At 40.5% G+C, this 17,448-nt stretch overlaps 1 protein-coding gene across 1 annotated transcript; it reads left to right on the top strand.

Annotated features, from left to right (window-relative positions):
• Positions 1 to 12,416: 12,416 nt before the first annotated feature.
• On the top strand, positions 12,417 to 17,152 carry MRPS30 (mitochondrial ribosomal protein S30). The gene is made up of 5 exons (XM_014884289.2): positions 12,417 to 13,159; positions 13,399 to 13,544; positions 14,586 to 14,688; positions 15,174 to 15,350; positions 16,684 to 17,152. Exons 1-5 carry the CDS (start codon positions 12,475 to 12,477, stop codon positions 16,950 to 16,952), a joined length of 1,380 nt encoding a protein of 459 aa, XP_014739775.1. The 5' UTR covers positions 12,417 to 12,474; the 3' UTR covers positions 16,953 to 17,152.
• The last annotated feature ends 296 nt before the right edge of the window (positions 17,153 to 17,448 follow it).

The following is a 17,448-nucleotide window of genomic DNA, read 5'->3' as shown; positions in this document are numbered from 1 at the left end:
CATGTTTGGGGCTGTGTCAGGGGACTGGCAGCAGCAAGAAGACATATGGCATGGCAGCACTGATGTGATTGTGTACATCTCTGAGGTAAACACAAGGAAAAACAACCTAATCAAAAAAGGAAAATATCCTGGAGCAAGGGAAGAAATTAAGGAGAAAGAATTGTGAAAGCCTGTGATTTTCTCATTATTCTTGTTATTTTTATGTCTTTTTTTAATTGCCCTTCAGTTCTTTGAGCCTTCTGCAAGTTTTCAGTGAAATGTAAGATTTAAATACTTGCAAATAAATGGAACTCTGTTCCCATTCTCCCTGCAAAACAACTCAAAATCTGAAAGACCATATAAACACAATCCTAATTTAGATGTTTTTGAAGTGCCATGTTTTTTAAACTGATTTTATTACAGAGAAGGAGATGGTGGGCTGGCGAACTCTGACTCCTTTATTCATAAAAACTAGTGCCTCACAAATGGCAGTGCTCATAATAATGCACACACAGACACATATGCATGCACATCTGGAAGGTGCTGAGAAAGTGAAGTAGGAATAACAAAAGGAGATGAGAACAGAAGAAATTAAGGTTATTCTTTTAACAGGCTTTTACAGAAAGCTTGTTTAATCTCATGTTTACTTCTAAATTAGGGGTGATTTGGCTGTCTCATGCAATGCAACATCCAAAGATGTTTCCAGAATGTAGATGGTGAAGGCAAAACACAGTATGGGCACAGTCCCTCAACATTCCTTTGTTTGGGATACTTTCTTTTGAAAAACCTGTTAGGTAATTTGTAACCTTTTGTCAGTGTTATCTTTGAAAGTGTCTTTATTTCACATTTTGTTTTAGTAGTTAAGAGGACTGTAGCCCTTTTTAAGTCTCTATTACTTTATTTTACTTTTAGGAACATATTCTTATTAATCAAAATCATCTGTTTGGCTTACAGTCTGTTTTCTTTGCAGAAGTGTTTTTGGAAGCTTAACAGTGTAATTCCAGGGATGATATCGGCCCCAATGCTTTAGAATCTGGGCCTACAGGGGGACTTTATATAGCTCTTTGGGAGGAAGAACTTACACTGCCAAAACAAAGTTCTCTGCCAGAATTAGACGCTGATTCTGTAAACTGCCTCCATTATCTAAGGTTCTGCCTAACTAAGCATGTGCACACTAACACAAATTATAAATACTTGAATTCCTCAAATGTTGAGGCCCACAGAAAACCATACTAGCTCAGGACTCAGGGACAGAAGGACTCTGAATCTATGCACCAAGCATGGCAGGTGATGATGTGGCACTAGACTGCTGCTCAGAGAGCACACCCCATGTGCCATGCAGCTCCACCTCATATGGCTTCCTTCAGATAGATGAAAAGGCAATGAAAAGGAAGAGAGAGTTAGCTGCACAGGCAGAAGAGTCTTGTTAAAATGCTGTGGTAGCTAAGAAATGGACTAGCGTTGTTTGCAAAGTTGGGTAACATTCATTTTACCCTGGAGGCTCAGGGGATACCTTACCACTCTCTGAAGTGAGAAAGTTTGAAAAGAGGCTGTATCCAGGTGGGGGTGAGCCCGTTCTCCCAGGTAACCAGGCAAAGGACAAGAGAAAACACCCTCAAGTGGCACTGGGAGAGGTTTAGATTGGATATTATGAAAAATGTTTCTACTGAAAGCATTGCCAAGCAGTGGAACAGGCACCCCAGGCACGTGGTGGAATCACTGGAGCTATATAATAGTTGTTTAGGTGTGGCACTTGGGGACATGGTTTAGAGGTGGACTTGGCAGTGCTGGGTTTTGAGTTGGATTTGCTGATCTTAGAAGTCTTTTCCAACACGAATGATTCTGTGGATCTATGACATAAAATGCCTTTGATGTTGTAAATCTTAGTGCATATGTTCTACCATTACTCAGCCCTCCCAGCTGTAAGAAGTGAGTCCAGGCACTGGTTTTTTAACACTTTTGACTTTGAGCTGAAAAAAAGACATCTACAGCCAAGGACAAGCCTACATATGCTCGTAGTAGTAAGAAAGACCAGGCTTGTAGCCCACCCTGAGTACAGCTATACTTGCCTCTGCTTGAATGGGACTTGGACACTCAAAAAGTAAACAGAAGGAAGTCAAGTTTTCAAACGCATTTTCAGGAAATTGCAAAGAATATATATCTTGGAGAACAGAGATGGACTTTTTTGAAGGATAGAAAGTAAAACAAGAGTAGAGCCGAAGTAATCACAGAAAAATATTAATTTTTTAGCTTAAAGTCCTAAACCAAACTGTTAATTTGAAATGGAGATATTTTAGTGTGAAAGAGAAATACAAGAGCAATAAATGCTAAAAATATTCTACCCTGTACACCATGCTGTCAAATAAAAAACAGAAAAATGAAGGACATTGTCTGGTTCCAACTGCTGACTCTACTTCTTTTGGAATCAAACAAAAATAAAATTTGTTGATATATAACAGGCCATGTGTGACAGCAGCAAGATTTTAAATGTGACTTACTTTTATGAAAGAAACATGAGAGTGAAAAAAGCAAATCAGACTCAGTGTTTACTTTAACATTTGAGAAGAAAGAAATTGGAAAAAATATTCAGGGGAAGTGCAAAATGCTAGACAAAAGGGACAGTACAGGCATAAGGAAGTATATCAGAGAGCAAAATACTGTCAGATGTAATTCTAATAAAGATTCTAAATTTATGGGAAATGAGGTATATTTTCCAACATGAAAATACAATTTGTTGAAACATTCTCATTCTGGACTGGTATGAAAGTTGGGGGTTTTTTGACAGAAACTAAATGTTTACAGGAAGTTTCTGTCTCATATACTTATGGAGAACTGTAAAAACAGTGTGTTGTGAGTGACTCAAATGTCTCAAAATTTTTTAATTCTCCCTTCAGTTTTGATAGCTGAAACCTATTTTATCTAAATGCTTTCTATTAGTTAATATCTGATTAATGAAAACAGTCTTTTCAGAAACTGGAATGATTCCCAAATCTAATTCAGAATATTCTGGATGAAAATGCAGACGTTTCACTGCTACCTGTAAGTTTGGGCTGTAACTCAGCACTATAAAGGCAATTTCCTGAAGCTGCACAACTGCTGCAGCAACAATGACCCATCTTCTTCCTTTACATAAATCACAACCCCAGAGTAAGCCAGCTGCTTATGAGTGGGGCAGAGGCATACAGAGGTTACTTAGAGGACCAGGGTGTTCTCTCCAGAAAGCAAACTCAGGCCTTATTCTCTTGGCAGAAAGGCCTCATTCATGTCACAGTAATGCTTGAGATTTGCTCACACCACTAAAACACCTTCAGCCAGCCTTTGTCCAACCCCAATATGCCAGCTGCAGAAATGGTACTCCCTGTCTAAGTGATCAGGGATGGATTCAATTCTGATGTCTACCATGTGTGTCTGCTAGGGTGGCTGGATGCATAATTTCCCATTTCAGAGAATAGCTGAGAGCTTACTCAACAGAATAAATGTTGGTGTCCATGCCACAGAGAGAGAAATTGCCTTCTGGACTCCACTGACTCTGTTTACTAGATATCCTTGGATTGCATGGGAATCTGCTAACCTAAATATCTGCTTAGGTGTAGATATGAATAAATTGATGAGATTTACTTTACCCGAACTCTCCTTTAAATGACTACATAAATTACATCATATGTAAACTTTAAAACTGCACAAAATAGCATTTGTTGATGTTTCTATGGTTAGCCCTAGGGCTGCCCACTGAACATCTTATACGATCGTTTTAAAAGCACTTTTAAAGCTTAAAATTTCTTGACAGAAATCTTATAAAACATTATTTTGAATCTTTTATCCTCATCTAAAACGTCATGCAGATATATTCATGAACTTTATCACAAAAAACTATGGAGTTACTCTATTTTGAAAGTATCCCTTTTAGGGTTTTACAAATACATGTCATATCTAATACTGGAATATAAAATGATTGCTTTGTTCATTTGAGATTATGTAACATGAAATCTGTCTGTTTGCAAGAAAATTACGCATTATAGGTTGTGATTTTATTTACATTATGCCAATTTTAAACTGAAGTATGTGAAATCTTATGTAGGTTCACTGCAGTTTTTTTCGGCAGTCTGTGAACTGTCTACCATCCTGTGCTTCATTCCAAACTGAGCAGCCTCTGGGGAACAGCACAGACTACTACTTTGTGTTGTCACCTAGTGTGCTGACAGGATGAAGAAAAGTGTTTGGCACAGCCCTTCATTGGTAACATATACTGATAGACACGAGCATGTCTCAGTCAAGCTGTTCAACATTTAAATGTGTAATTAAATATAATCACTATCCATATTAGGGTTGACAGTTTATGGTCTTTTTATAGTAACCTTTGTACTTTTGCTCATCAATCACTTTTTGTTTTTCTAGTAATTCATACTGCAGTGGTAATGGGACAGGACATTTGACTCAAAAAACCCTTATTTCCCTCAAATCAAAAATATGGTATTCCCATCAGAAAGTTAAAGTAGCTTTCACGTGTGGGATCTTACCTGCTCATACCTGACAGTACAGGAGCTCAGCTCAAGGACAGAACTGCTGCATGAGTGAGGAGAGACTGCCAATGGGAAAGTAAATGTTTATGGGATGCACGTTGAATACATTTACATGGTTCTGTGGTTGGAGTATACATACTTAATTTAGCCTTAGCTATAGTCTTGTCTATTCTGGATATTGTCTGGTAATTATTGGGTTTTTGTCTTTGAAGCACAAAAACACTTAATGGAGTAAAATAAGAAAAATTTTGAATGCAGGGAAGACTGCAATTGCTCCATTGTCATATTAGAGATGAGCACAAATATATCCCACAAATATTTTGACCTTAAGATCTATCCATGAGAAAAGAAAGATCCTGTCAATTAGACATTTTTATAAAGTTCCACTTAATTGTATTTCTATGAAAGATAGTGATGAAAAAAATAAGTAGGAAACCTCAACCCAGACCAGAAGAGATGAAAGATGGCTGGCCTATCCAGGATATAAACTCTATTCAGCTCCTATCTGTATCAGATAGGATATAAAAAACTTAAACCTGAATGCAAGGTGATGTTACTCATTGAGCAAGATGAAAAAGAGCAGGACTTCAGATATCACATACTAGGTACATCAAACAAGTCCTCTAAGCCCAGCCCTGCCTCTAGGGAAGTTTCAGTCACTGCTGAGTATCAGGGTACTATGTAAGGCTGTATTACGGAATGAGTATCTCCCTCCAGTATTTTTCTCAGCTGGACTTTAATACTTTTTTTTTCCAGACTCTTTGTGCAATACCCAACACTGAATTAAGATAAAGATGATCCAACAAACAACATTAAGAGGCTTAGTTCCTGTGCTGAGGAAACTAGGGTTTATAGTAAAACTGCAATCAGAAAAGCTAGGGTGAAATGGCTTGCCAAAGTCACACAATACATCAGTAAAAGAGATGGAAATAGGATCCAAATCCACTGCGAATTGGGTTGAGCTGCAGCAGCACTATCGGGTGAACTTATCCAACAGGGTTTCCTCTTAGATTCATGAATCTGAGCAAATCTCAACCCCAAAATCGTGTTTTCACTGTTTTCACCTCAGAATTAGGATTTTAGGACTATCTAAACACAGTACTGCCAGAAATAAATGATGCCACATAGATTTTGATTGGATTACAAAGAAACAGAGCAGGCAAAACATGAATTTAAGACTTCATCTCAGTGTGGTGTTGGAGGAACCAGTGGTACTTGTAAATCACATCAGGCTAGTCGCTGACGAATTTTTGGTGGAAGCATGGTGACATCTAGTGGTGCTGCTCTTCTCACAGCCCTTCACATTACATCCTGACACAGGCCGTCAGTAGTACAGCGATGTAATATTACTAACAGACTTAATTAACTCTCCTTCTGAAAGCTTTAACACTTTATGCAGCGTCAGTTTTTTATCAAACAGTGTCCACATCTGAAAATTTCAAACATAATTTCCCCTTTTGTTGTTATACTGGAAAACAAAAGTTGTCATAAAGGAGTGATTCAGCGATCTGCAAATAAAGCTGTATTGTAAAACATTGCAAATACAGCGATAACTACTTACAATTTTGTTTCTAAATTCATGACAAGTTCAAGAATTACTTGTCTCAGAATGCCATGATAGGCTCTATTTCAGTAGGGACTTAGGGAGTGATCGATGGGGTGACTCAATCCTCACCTTAAAAAAGAAATTCTTAGGATAGGATGCAACAAATCACTCTTTAGGTGCTTTCTGCTATCTGCCTGGTTAATTATAGTCTAGAGGTCTAACTGCAACAGTTGAAATTATGTAAAATACATAATATTATAACAACTACTAGAAAAAAGACCTTAATAAAGTCTAATCTGCTCAGTCATTGAAAAAATTGCTAGAAATGTGTCTTAGAAATTTGGACAATGAAGGACAAGAGATAAAGGTATGTAGAAAAAAAAAATGTATTATCTATCACAGAAGGTTGAGCAGCATCAAGGTTTGTTTGCTCAAATATATGAATTATTGACCTGCCAGAGCAGCCCATGATCTGGACTGCTTGAGCTGGCTGCTGGGCATGTTCAGAGGACATTCCCAACGAGCTGTTGGTTTTGGAGATAGAACAGGTTCGTTGATGGAGGTACACTCTCCTGTGCCAGATGCTTTACTACAATACATTTAACCTCTTATTCTAATGTGACAGGTATCAGTGAGATGCTCTCCAGCTCTTAGCTGACCGCACGAAAAAAGACTGGCCTGACAGAACAGGAAGCTTTTGCAGGGACTGAGGAAAAAAAAAAAAAAAGACAGTTTATAACCTTTGGAAGAAGGGGCAGGCAACTTAGGAAGAGTACCAGGATGTCATGAGGTCAAGCAGAAAGACAATTACAAAGGTGAAAGCCCAGCTAGAGCTCCATCTGGCCAGCGCAGCAAAAGACAACAAAAATGTTTTAACAAATAAATCAATAACAAAAAGAAGGCTGAGGAGAGTCTCCATTCTTTTTTTTTGTTTGTTTGTTTTTTGGATGCAGATGGTAACACTGTCACGAAGGATGAGGAAAAGGCTGAGGTACTTCACTCCTTTTTTTGCCTCCATCAGAAAGACCAGTCATCATCCGCATACCTCACCCCCTGAACTGGTAGACAGGTATGTGGAGCTGGATAAATCTCCCATAATCCAAGAGGAACTTGTCAGCAACGTGCTGTGCTACCTAGACAAGTGGATCATGTCGGGAGGGATCCACCTGAGGATATTTATAGAGCTGGCAAAAGAGTCTGCCCTTTCCATGATTTACCACCAGTCCTGGTTAATCTGGGAGGTCCCAGATGACTCCTGGTTAACAAATGTGACACCCCCCCAAAAGAAGGGCAGGAAGATCTGGAGAATAACGGGCTGGTTAGTCTGCCCCCAGTGCCAGGCAAGGTTAAGGACAAATCCTGATGTGATTTCACGTGGTGTATAAAGGACAACTGGGGGATCAGGCCCAGACAGATGGGTTTATGAAAGGCAGATCCTGCTTGACCAGCTTGATCTCCCTCTGAGACAGGGTGACCAGCTGAGTTTATGAGGGTAAGACTGGATATTGTCTGCCTGGACAGTAAAGCCTTTGACACCATTTCCCCTAGTTCTTTAAATTCCATCTTCATGACAGCTTTCACAAACAAACGAACACTGACCACCTCGGTAGTACCATACGGTATTAATATTTCTATACATTAGTTTTATTTTGCAACACTTGTGTTCTACATCCAGTTCTTTGTTATCATACTGAGCCAAATCCACTCAACAGTCTTCTCTTTGCATGATCTCTTGAACACTATAGCAGGCTCCACAAGTTTCTCATAAAAGCGTATGTTTTTCACCAGCTGGATATTGTAACTGTGCAAATGATGAGTGCTCTTACTGCAAATATTCAATTGTCACTTAGCTATCACATCAGCATCTAAACAGCTCTACACCTTTCAAAATGACAGCATAGTATTTCCTCCAGTCAATCAACTTTTTTCCTTCAGAAACTCTTTCCAACTGATCTCACAATATTTTTCATCTAGCTTTAAGTTATCTGACAGAGTAGAGGTTACAATTAGGTGGATTTTTCTGCACATAAAATATAGACCTTGGGAAAATTATATGCAAGGACCTGAAACAGCCCACGTGGAATGCCCACTAGATAGATCTTCCCCAAAATGCATGGGGAATATGTGAGGTATTCTTTCGTAACTGCAACAATAGCATGAAATGCTATATAAAACTGACAAAGAATTCTAATTTTCCCAAAGGACTGCTGGGGTTTTTTAAGTTAATGGGCATCAAGGCAGTGAAACTAAGCCTTGTCAAAGCATGTCTTGAAGATAAGCTTTTATCTACACAGCAGTATGAAGCCAGAGTGGTCTTAAATGTCATCACCATTCTGAACTGCCCTGCTATAAAGCCACAGTAGGCAGAAAGTGCCTGTGCACCTTTTGAATTCCCAGTTGGAAGGCTCCTTGCTTTGAAACAAGGGGCTTTCGTTAAATTCTTTAGGACTCTAGGCTTTCACATGAGAACTAGAAAGTGGACCAACTTTGAAGTTATTTCTTTTAACTTTTTCCTAATTAAAATGAAGTTTGGGCCAGAAACATATCTTTCCCCCTCCCCACCCCCCACTTCCTCCCTCTCCCCCCTCCTCTTTCCATAGTCCTGTAACAAAGGTGCTTTGATTTCACTTTAAATGGGGATGAGGGCTGGTGGTGGGTGGTGGTGGGTGTGTGGTGTGATCTTTGATCTATAGGTGGACACAGACAACTTTAGCCCACAAGGAATTTGTCTGAGGAACTACATTAAAATAGCACTTGAAACATAATGCAAACCTAATTCTAATTGATGCTGTTTGGAGTGCTGTGCAGTTCTAGAAGTACTTTGATTTTGAAAGATGAATAATGTAAGACTTCATTCTGTGAAATGCATTTTATATTCCTACAAAAATATTTGGAAATCATGTAAGAAATATGCTTTTACCCACAGGTATTATTGAAAATTATAGCGACTTTCTTCCTACTGCATGTATCTCTGCTATGAGTTGCTTTACGTTATCATCTGGCAGCTGTTGTTGTAACATCTAATCTGTTTTAAAATAACCTAGAGGCATAAGTCATAAAGTAGTTAACATCTCAATACTTAAGACTGTGTCTACTGCAGTATGTAGAGTTTTACATGGGGTACTGATGTTACCTAAGCTGAAAAAGGCAGTAAAGAGAACAAAAAAACCATTTCTAAACATCGAAACTTCATCTGAAGCAGGCATGAAGAATCTAACATTCTCTCTTTAGGCATTAAGTCAGCCACAGAGAGATACTCTAAGTATGGATACGACACTGTCTCTCCACTATGCAATCCCTATGATCCCATTTGGGTTGTGTCTTCTGGTGAAGATTGCTGAGGAAGTGTCTGCACTTAAGCAGCTTCTGTACTTACATAAAGGAGATACTGAGCCTGCCAGTAATTCATGTCTATGCAATCTCATTTCTGAGTTACAACATTTAGTGTACACTGTCTCATTTCTAACTTTCAGAAACAGAATATGTATTCCATCTCTTCCTATGGACTAGTTTCAGTAAGATGAACTGCACTACTTCCAGGACTTCAAACTGACACTCCTCAATAACCTTCCCGTGGGAAGTGAGATACAGCTTTTTTTTTCTAGTTTCAATTTTAGAGATTTAAGGCTGTGACATTCACTTTAGCATTTGTTCTGAATATTTCACACAGGGTAAGCTTCCTAATCCAGGCTCTTTTTAAGCATCCATTTAACCACTAAAAGCTCTGGGTTTGTAGATTTAGGATAATTTTAATATTGCAGGTTTTCTCGGTAAAGAAGGAAAATAGATCCTTTTTGAACTGACAGTTTGCTTCTTCAATCTATGAGACCCATGGCTTCATAATACACTTCTATCAAAAGCTTATGACAGAGCTGGCAGCAAAGTGAGTACCTTTAACTAGACTGTCTATTGGGACACTTTATCCAAGCCCTTGCTGCTCCTACCTCAAGATGAGTGATACCAGAATATATGCCAAACATATAAAATTTAACTGTGATGAAAACATCAGTAGTTGAGGGATATTAAGCAGAGCTTAATGAGTAGCACTGGTTCTTGACATCTCTTATCTAATGTTACAGTCGGTATCAGCCCTTGAATGAAGTAGAGAAGATAAAAATTGTTCTTTAAACATTCACTTACTTCCCTTATATTCAGTTTCTGTATTGAACTTCTTGAGGGTTTAAAATATCCCATGCAAAGTTGCTCACAGTATCATATGGCTGCAAAGCAGGAAATTCTCATTTGACAATATGTTGAAAAACGTTTTTAACAATGGTAAAATGTTAGTAATCCTGGCATGGATAATACAGTCCCTCGTATGAATAAATGGGTTCAGTATGGTCACGTATCCCTGAGACAAATGCAAAACTGGAGGAAACGCAGGAAAGGGCTGTTAAGATGATCAGGGAAATGGAAATCTGCCTATGTGAGATGAGCTTGTTCAGTCTCTGTCAATAAGGTCTGAGAGGTGATAGGACTGGTATCCATCAATATTTTAGAAGGCTAACACTGAAGAGAACAAAAAGCTAATTAAACTAAAAGATAAGGTTGGCATAGTGACAAGCAGGTATAAACTGACCATGAATACATTTAAGGATGAAATGAGAAGAACATTTCTAATCAGCAAAGGAAACATGAAAGACAAGACACACCAACAAAGTGCCTAAGAACAGTACACGGCGATTTTTCCTAACAACTTGTATAAGTTTGATATGGCTGGCTATGATCACAAGGAAAGAGATTCAGTATCTTTTCCATGAACACATCTGGCCAGTGTCCTTTATCAATCAAGAGGAAAACAGGTTTTTGGATGCACTTGGAAACTGCAGTGTGTGGGTGAGGAGAAGGAAGTGGTTGCTTCCTAAATGGTCTCTCATCTGATTTATGGCCTTATTCCTTCAACCATCTGGTGAAAAGTGTCTGGATTCAAAATTAAAACAATCGAATTTTAAACACTTGATACCAAACTTTGTTGCAACTTAACATTTAAATCTGTCTTTTATAACATACCTTGTGAATCGTAAACTCAAGAACAGTTTAGCTTAACTAACAGCTTAATTAACAGCAGTTTAACATTCCTCTTAATTTCTAAAGACTATAGTTTTATAGTCTATATTTTTTGAAAATCTCAACCCAATCTCTGGGTTTACATCTCTGCCATTTACTCCAAAAATTCCTCTATATTCCAAAGGTTCTACCACTTCAGCAACAATCATTAGTCCAGCAGAATGCTACACAGCTGAGGAAAGAAAGCTGATTAACTAGGATGTATGTAATGTGTCTCCTGTCCCAAGCCCACGCATATTTTCCACTCCCACTCAGTCATACTTCATGGAAATACAGGAAAAAACAACTAATCTCCCATGACTACTGAAAATAATCAACTTCTAAAAAGTAATGACAGAAGAAAAATTTTAAGAATAAATATTGAACTTCATCTGTCCACTGAAGAGAAATACCCTCAACGTTTCCAAGCATCTCTAAGATAAACACGCAGTTACTGTGGCATTCTTGCGGTGTCAGTATGCCACTTTTAGCTCACTTCATTTCACAAACAAAGGCCGTAACAGACCATATTTTAGCAGAGTTTAATTCCTTTATTAAATCCAGACGGTGCAGGCTGCGGTGCCTCTGACAAGGAGTAATTTCAGTTTAGCTCAGGGCTGCGGGTACCCGCACAGCAGCAGGGCAGCGGAGGCTGAGGCGCCCGCCCACGTTGGATAGGGCTCCTGGACACCCGGGCCTAAGCACAGCTGGCTCCAAGCTGGGCCCTCTTCCCCAGAGGAAGCAGGCAAACGCCCGGTCGAGACTTTTCAGCGAGGAACGGGACGAGAGGACAGAACCTCCCACCGCGCCAGATGAGGTTCAGCTTGGACATTCTGAGTAATTTCTTCACGGAAAGGGTGATTAGATACTGGAATGGGCTGCCCCGGGAGGTGGCGGAGTTACCGTCCCTGGACGTGTTTACGGAAAGACGGCGTGGCACTCAGTGCCACGGTCTATTGAGGTGATGGCGCTCGGCCACATGCTGGATGCGATGACCTCAGAGGTCTCTTCCGGCCCAGTCGGTTCTGTGCCTCCCAGAGCCACACCGGGCTCCGCCTAGTGCGGAGCGCCGCCTCTGCCACCAGGCCCGGTACTTCCGGGCCGCCTCTCGCTGAGGATCTTGGGAGCTGTAGTTCTCGCGCGACAGTAGCTATACTACTGCTATTGTGCATGCGCAGAATTTCACCCGACCCGCGCCGCAGGGGCGCTTGGCGACCTCCAGTCACATGACTCCCAAGGCCCCGCCGCTTCCTGCCCGGCAGCCCCCGCTGCAGGAGAATGCGCCTGCGGACCGGAACGCGGGCTTATCACGTGAACCCCAGAGGCCAATCAGCTGCCGCGGTTTCCCGACACCCCTCTGCTGCCGTTTCTCAGTTCCGTGAGATGGCGTCGCTGAGGGTGCGGCAGCTGCTGGCGCCCGGCCGGCGCTGGTTCTCGGAGACGGTGTCCGGCACTCCCTCGCCGCCCGACAGCCCTCTCTACCCACCCGTGGTGGCGTCCATCACGGCCAAGAGCAAAGCGGCCAAGTCGCGACGCCTGCAGCGCTTCAACCAGCGGGTACACGCGGCGGCCACGGTGGAGGAGAAGCTGCGACTGTACGGCAAGCTGCAGCGGCCCAAGTACACGGTGTACCCGCAGACCTTCGCCCTGAACGCCGACCGCTGGTACCGCAGCTTCACAAAAACCGTCTTAGTGCCCGGGATGCCCCCGAGAGCTGCGGCCGCGAAGGCCCCGGTAGCAGCGGCGGGAGCGACCCCCGAGGCCGGCAGAGCCCCGGAGCCGGGAGTGGAGGCGCCGGGAACTGCGGAGGCGCCGGGAACTGCGGAGGCGCCGGGCGCCGCGGAAACCCCGGAGCCTGCGGTAGGAGCGGTGCCGTATCTGGATATAGGCGAGCTGCGCTCTCTCGCTTGCGACGCTCTTCTTCAGGAGAGCTTCTACCAAAACAAGAAGCGGCCGTTCCTCTATCGCGACCAGGATCACACTCCCGGGCCTTTCCTGACTCAGCTCGTTTCCACTCTCGCCGCTTCCCTGTCCGGTCGCAACCCACTGTTGGCTGCTTCCTCCCTCGGTACGGAACGGGGCTGGGAGGGAAAGGGACGTGGGAGCCTTTGGGCGCTAGGGCCAGTGTGTCAGCCGGCACGAGTGTCGCCGGTGTATCGCACTTGCTCAGACTATCACTAGTAATTTGTTTCCATTCTTCTACGTGGATTTCGGGTTTTGTATTTCACTTCAGCTACAGAAGTATTGGGAGGGTTTTAAATGCAAGAGGCGAATCACTGGTTTTTTGTGTTCTTTGTTCTGTTTCAGATCTAAACCCTGAAGTAAACTATTACTGGCATCATGGTGTGGAAGTTGTTGTTCATGGACATCGAAAGGGTAGAGTTGATCCTGTGCGATTCCAAATAGATGATAATCCACACCTCCAGATCCGTGTACCGAAGCAGCTTCCCGAGGTGTGGATGTTTTCAACAGCAAGTTAATACTGTGCATTCTCACTTTTGTTCCTTACAGCCACTGAAACCCTGCAGAGGTAGTCTGTGGAGGACCTAGTTAATCAGTATGTGGCACATCTGGGTATATTTTTAGTCTTAATGTCCTTACTACTTTCTGTTAATGGCTTTGATAGTATTGAGATGGTTTTCTGTGCTTTTTGTCGTGTTTGTACTTTAAATTGCATGTTGTTATATTTAATTAAATTGAATTTTTAACATTCTCTGCTTGGGAATGGAAGCAAGAATGAGAACTGTGCTGTGGAACATTCTCACTGGAGGAGAATAATAGGAGTGGAGTTAAAAAATAAAATAAGTAAAAACACATACAATCTAAACATGAGCATTCCTGCTTGTTGTTAATGCTGGGTAGTTGTTTTCTTGAATGCTTGAGTTCGGTGGAAGCGTGTTTTGTTTCAGGATTGTAATGTTTTTCTTGAAGGCTTATGCAGTGGTAATCGTGGAGCTAGTGAGGGTCTCTGTTTTCCGGTTTCCACCACAAACAGAAAACCATTGTGTGTACTGTAAACACAGTACTTCTATGGCTGACTCAGTTACAATTTGCCTGGGTTAATATTGTCAGATGCTACAAACCTTGTCATTTTGGAAGAATCGTCTAGACAATTTAAGATGTTGTGTAGTGCAGTAAACCAAATCTGTAAACTTAGTCTGCAGGTTCAAGTTAGTTTATTGGCTGCTGCTAAAAATGTTTTTACCGTTTTTCTATGGAAGCTAGAAGATGGTGACAAGTGACAGCTTTTTCAGCCTTATTTTCACATTTTTTGTGTTGTGGAAAAATTAATGCAAGATGACTATTCTAGCACTCAGCACAAGATGAGAATTTCTCTTGCAAGAAAAATGAATTTAAGTTAAGGTTGTCGGTATGATGTATGTAAGCAGGACTTGCACTTTCTGTTGTCTCACCAGGAAGTGGTGTATTACATTGGACCCGATGTCAGAAATTTGCTTTACATCATGGCTTTTCTTTCTTCTGTTGTCTTCAAGGTTGTACCCCTGGAGTCAGATCTGGGAGATGTTCCTGTTATTGATCACAAGCCATCCAAGCTGCCATTGTTCAAAAAACAATATGAAAATAAGGTGTTTATAGGTAAGAGTTTTTAACGGTGAAATATTCAGTACTTTTTTTTTTTGTAAAAAAACCCCAACAAACCTACTAAATGAAAACGAACTCCAAAACTAATGCCAACTCATTCTTCTCCCATCAGCAGAAAAAAGCTGTGTATTTTTATCTTTAACTATACTCTAAATGTATGTAGCGTCTAGATCTCTATTGAGATTTCGTGTCAGTTAGGCAGTGGGGAGTAGCATTCTCCTGTGCAAGTGGTACTGTGTCCAAATTTGCTTGAAGAATTCAGTTGAATAGATAATTGACACAAAACTTTGAATTTTGATACATCTCTAGGGAAATTCTCATTTTAGCATGTGATCTCATGCCTTTTGGAAGTAGGCAACTCCTCACAGATCTGCAGTAGAGGTTCCTGCTTTAGAGTCTGATGGTGAAGATGTATGTATTTGTATGCATAATAAAGAGTGTTCTCTCTCTGACTGATAATTTTGTTTTGGGGAACATAGGATCAAAGGTGGCAGATCCCTGCTGTTACGGACATACCCAGTTTCATCTCCTTCCTGACAAACTGAAGCGGGAGAGGTTTATCAGAGAGCGTCTTGAGGATCAGATTGAAGTTGTGTATCGATCGAATGGAATTGCAAGTCTCTTTGCCTGGACAGCAGCACAAGCAATGTATCAAGGTGAGATAGTCAGCTTCTCAAACTTTTCCTGGTTGTAAATGCCTGCTGTAAAGTTCTTTAACCTTTTCTCCCCACCTAATTTTTTTCGTGGTTTTTTTTTTTTTCTGAAGACCATCTTTTAATTAAGTCTTTACAGGTGTAATTGAATTTATAAGAGCTAGTTAGTTAAGACTTTGAATACTTCAATACAGAGAAATTAATTACAGAGAAAAATATTTTTTTCATAACAGCCTGTGCAAAAACCTCAGTTGCTTTCACTTACTCTTTCCACCTTGAGAGGGAAATGTGGTAGACATGAAGCAATTTTGGTTTTTTTCCTTCCAGAGCAGCTATGTTGCTTAGCCTTTGTTTCAGTAATTTCAATTCCATGAAAATACTAGGAACGAAAGAAAAATATCAGCAGCCTTACATCGGGATTTTATGCCTACATTTGTCTAAAAAAATTCCATAAGACTTGGATGGTTAGACCAGATTAGTCTTGCACTTATTCTCGTAAATACAATTTTTGTTTAGTGTCACTGTAAGACACCCGATGGCTTGTACTTTGAGAAACAATATGTAAGAAAATTCTTTGACTATAGTGTATATTGCTGGCTCTGCATCAAATTTTTCATATAATTGTGTATTAGAAAGCTTCCCTTGTGGATGTAAAATATTGAAGTCAATAAATCATGTCTTCAGAGTTGGTCCCAGCTGTGAACACATCATTAGTTGTAAGGGCAGCATTGTTCAAGTCTATGACTTTTTTTCGTCTGTAACAGTTTCTAGCATTGTGTCACATAATAGTAATGTTCTTAAAGATACTTAGTGTACATGCATAAATATGTAAATATTTTTAACATACTGTTAGTGCTCAGTGGGGTTTGTTTAAGTCAGAAAGTATTAATGCTTTAGTATTCTTGGTGTCTGGCTGGTTGCTATAGTCAGTTATGTTTGTGCACACATGTGCATGCTTTTGTTCACTGCATTTTGAGAGGCGTGAAATAGTAGAAAGACATTTTCCCTCAGCTCCTTTTGCAGGCGGATGCATTAGTACCTTAATTGTTTTGTAAAACTCACTTGGCTGATAAGTGAGTGATTTTTATCAGCTGTTGATAGGCGACTGTACAAAATGCAGTATGCCACTGTATCCCTGATTTTGGACATAACCTTCACTGGTGATTGTGTTTTGGTTAATCTGTATGAAAAATGCTTGTTTTGTTGAAGCAGAGAGGACTTTTTCCCTACTAGTTAGCTGCTGCAATTTCCAGAGTTATTCTATATTTCGGGGCTAGGGTTTGAGTATGTGTGCTGATAGAAATCTCAAGTCCTGTTGTATTTGTTTATTTTGTAGGATTCTGGAGTGAAGCGGATGTGACCCGTCCTTTTGTATCGCAGGCAGTAGTGACTGATGGAAAATATTTTGCTTTCTTTTGTTACCAGCTAAATACTTTAGCACTAACTGCAGAAACTATTAAAAACAACCCTCGAAAGAATATCTGTTGGGGTACAGACAGTAAGCCACTGTACGATGTTGTGGAAGACGGTAATGTGAAAGGCTTTAATGATGAAGTTCTGCTTCAGTTGGTTCGTTTTCTACTAAACAGACCAAAAGAGTTGTAAACCATTAAACCACACATCAAATATGTGCCTGAATCTCATTGTGACTCCATGAAGTATGAGCTATGCTATGCCTTGATTTTAGTCAGGTATTTGCCTAGCAAGCACGATATACATATTTTATTTGGGCCTTCTTTCTTTTTTCTTTTTTCTTTTTTAATGTATACTGTACACTGGCAAATAAATGGCTAGAATACCTTAAAGTCTTTCGTATATTTACTCTTAAAAGCCTGCTGTGCTAATTCAGTATCATGTGAGCATGTTTTTTAGCAGATCCGCAGGTCTGTGTTGACCTGTCACAATGAAGTATTAATTCATATGACCATCTGAGTATCACTAGGAAATAGCTGTCTTGATACTCAGCACTTGTGCTAAATTTCTGATTTTGTGCTCGAGTTAAATGCTTAGTCATTCTAAAGAAAAAGTGAACTCAGAATAAAATGAATGGTTGGCAATTTAGTTACGTAGTAAGAGAAATCTTTAGACATGGTAGTAGAAA

Source organism: Sturnus vulgaris, chromosome Z, assembly GCF_052056855.1.
Source record: "Sturnus vulgaris isolate bStuVul1 chromosome Z, bStuVul1.hap1, whole genome shotgun sequence".
NCBI lineage: Eukaryota > Metazoa > Chordata > Aves > Passeriformes > Sturnidae > Sturnus > Sturnus vulgaris.
This window is presented reverse-complemented; position numbering and strand designations above follow the sequence as displayed.

Coding starts and splice junctions, on each gene's coding strand:
- MRPS30 (XM_014884289.2), top strand. CDS start 12,475: ATGGCGTCGCTGAGGGTGCGGCAGCTGCTGGCGCCCGGCCGGCGCTGG. Junction 13,160..13,398: donor GTTGGCTGCTTCCTCCCTCG/GTACGGAACGGG, acceptor GTTCTGTTTCAG/ATCTAAACCCTGAAGTAAAC. Junction 13,545..14,585: donor TACCGAAGCAGCTTCCCGAG/GTGTGGATGTTT, acceptor GTTGTCTTCAAG/GTTGTACCCCTGGAGTCAGA.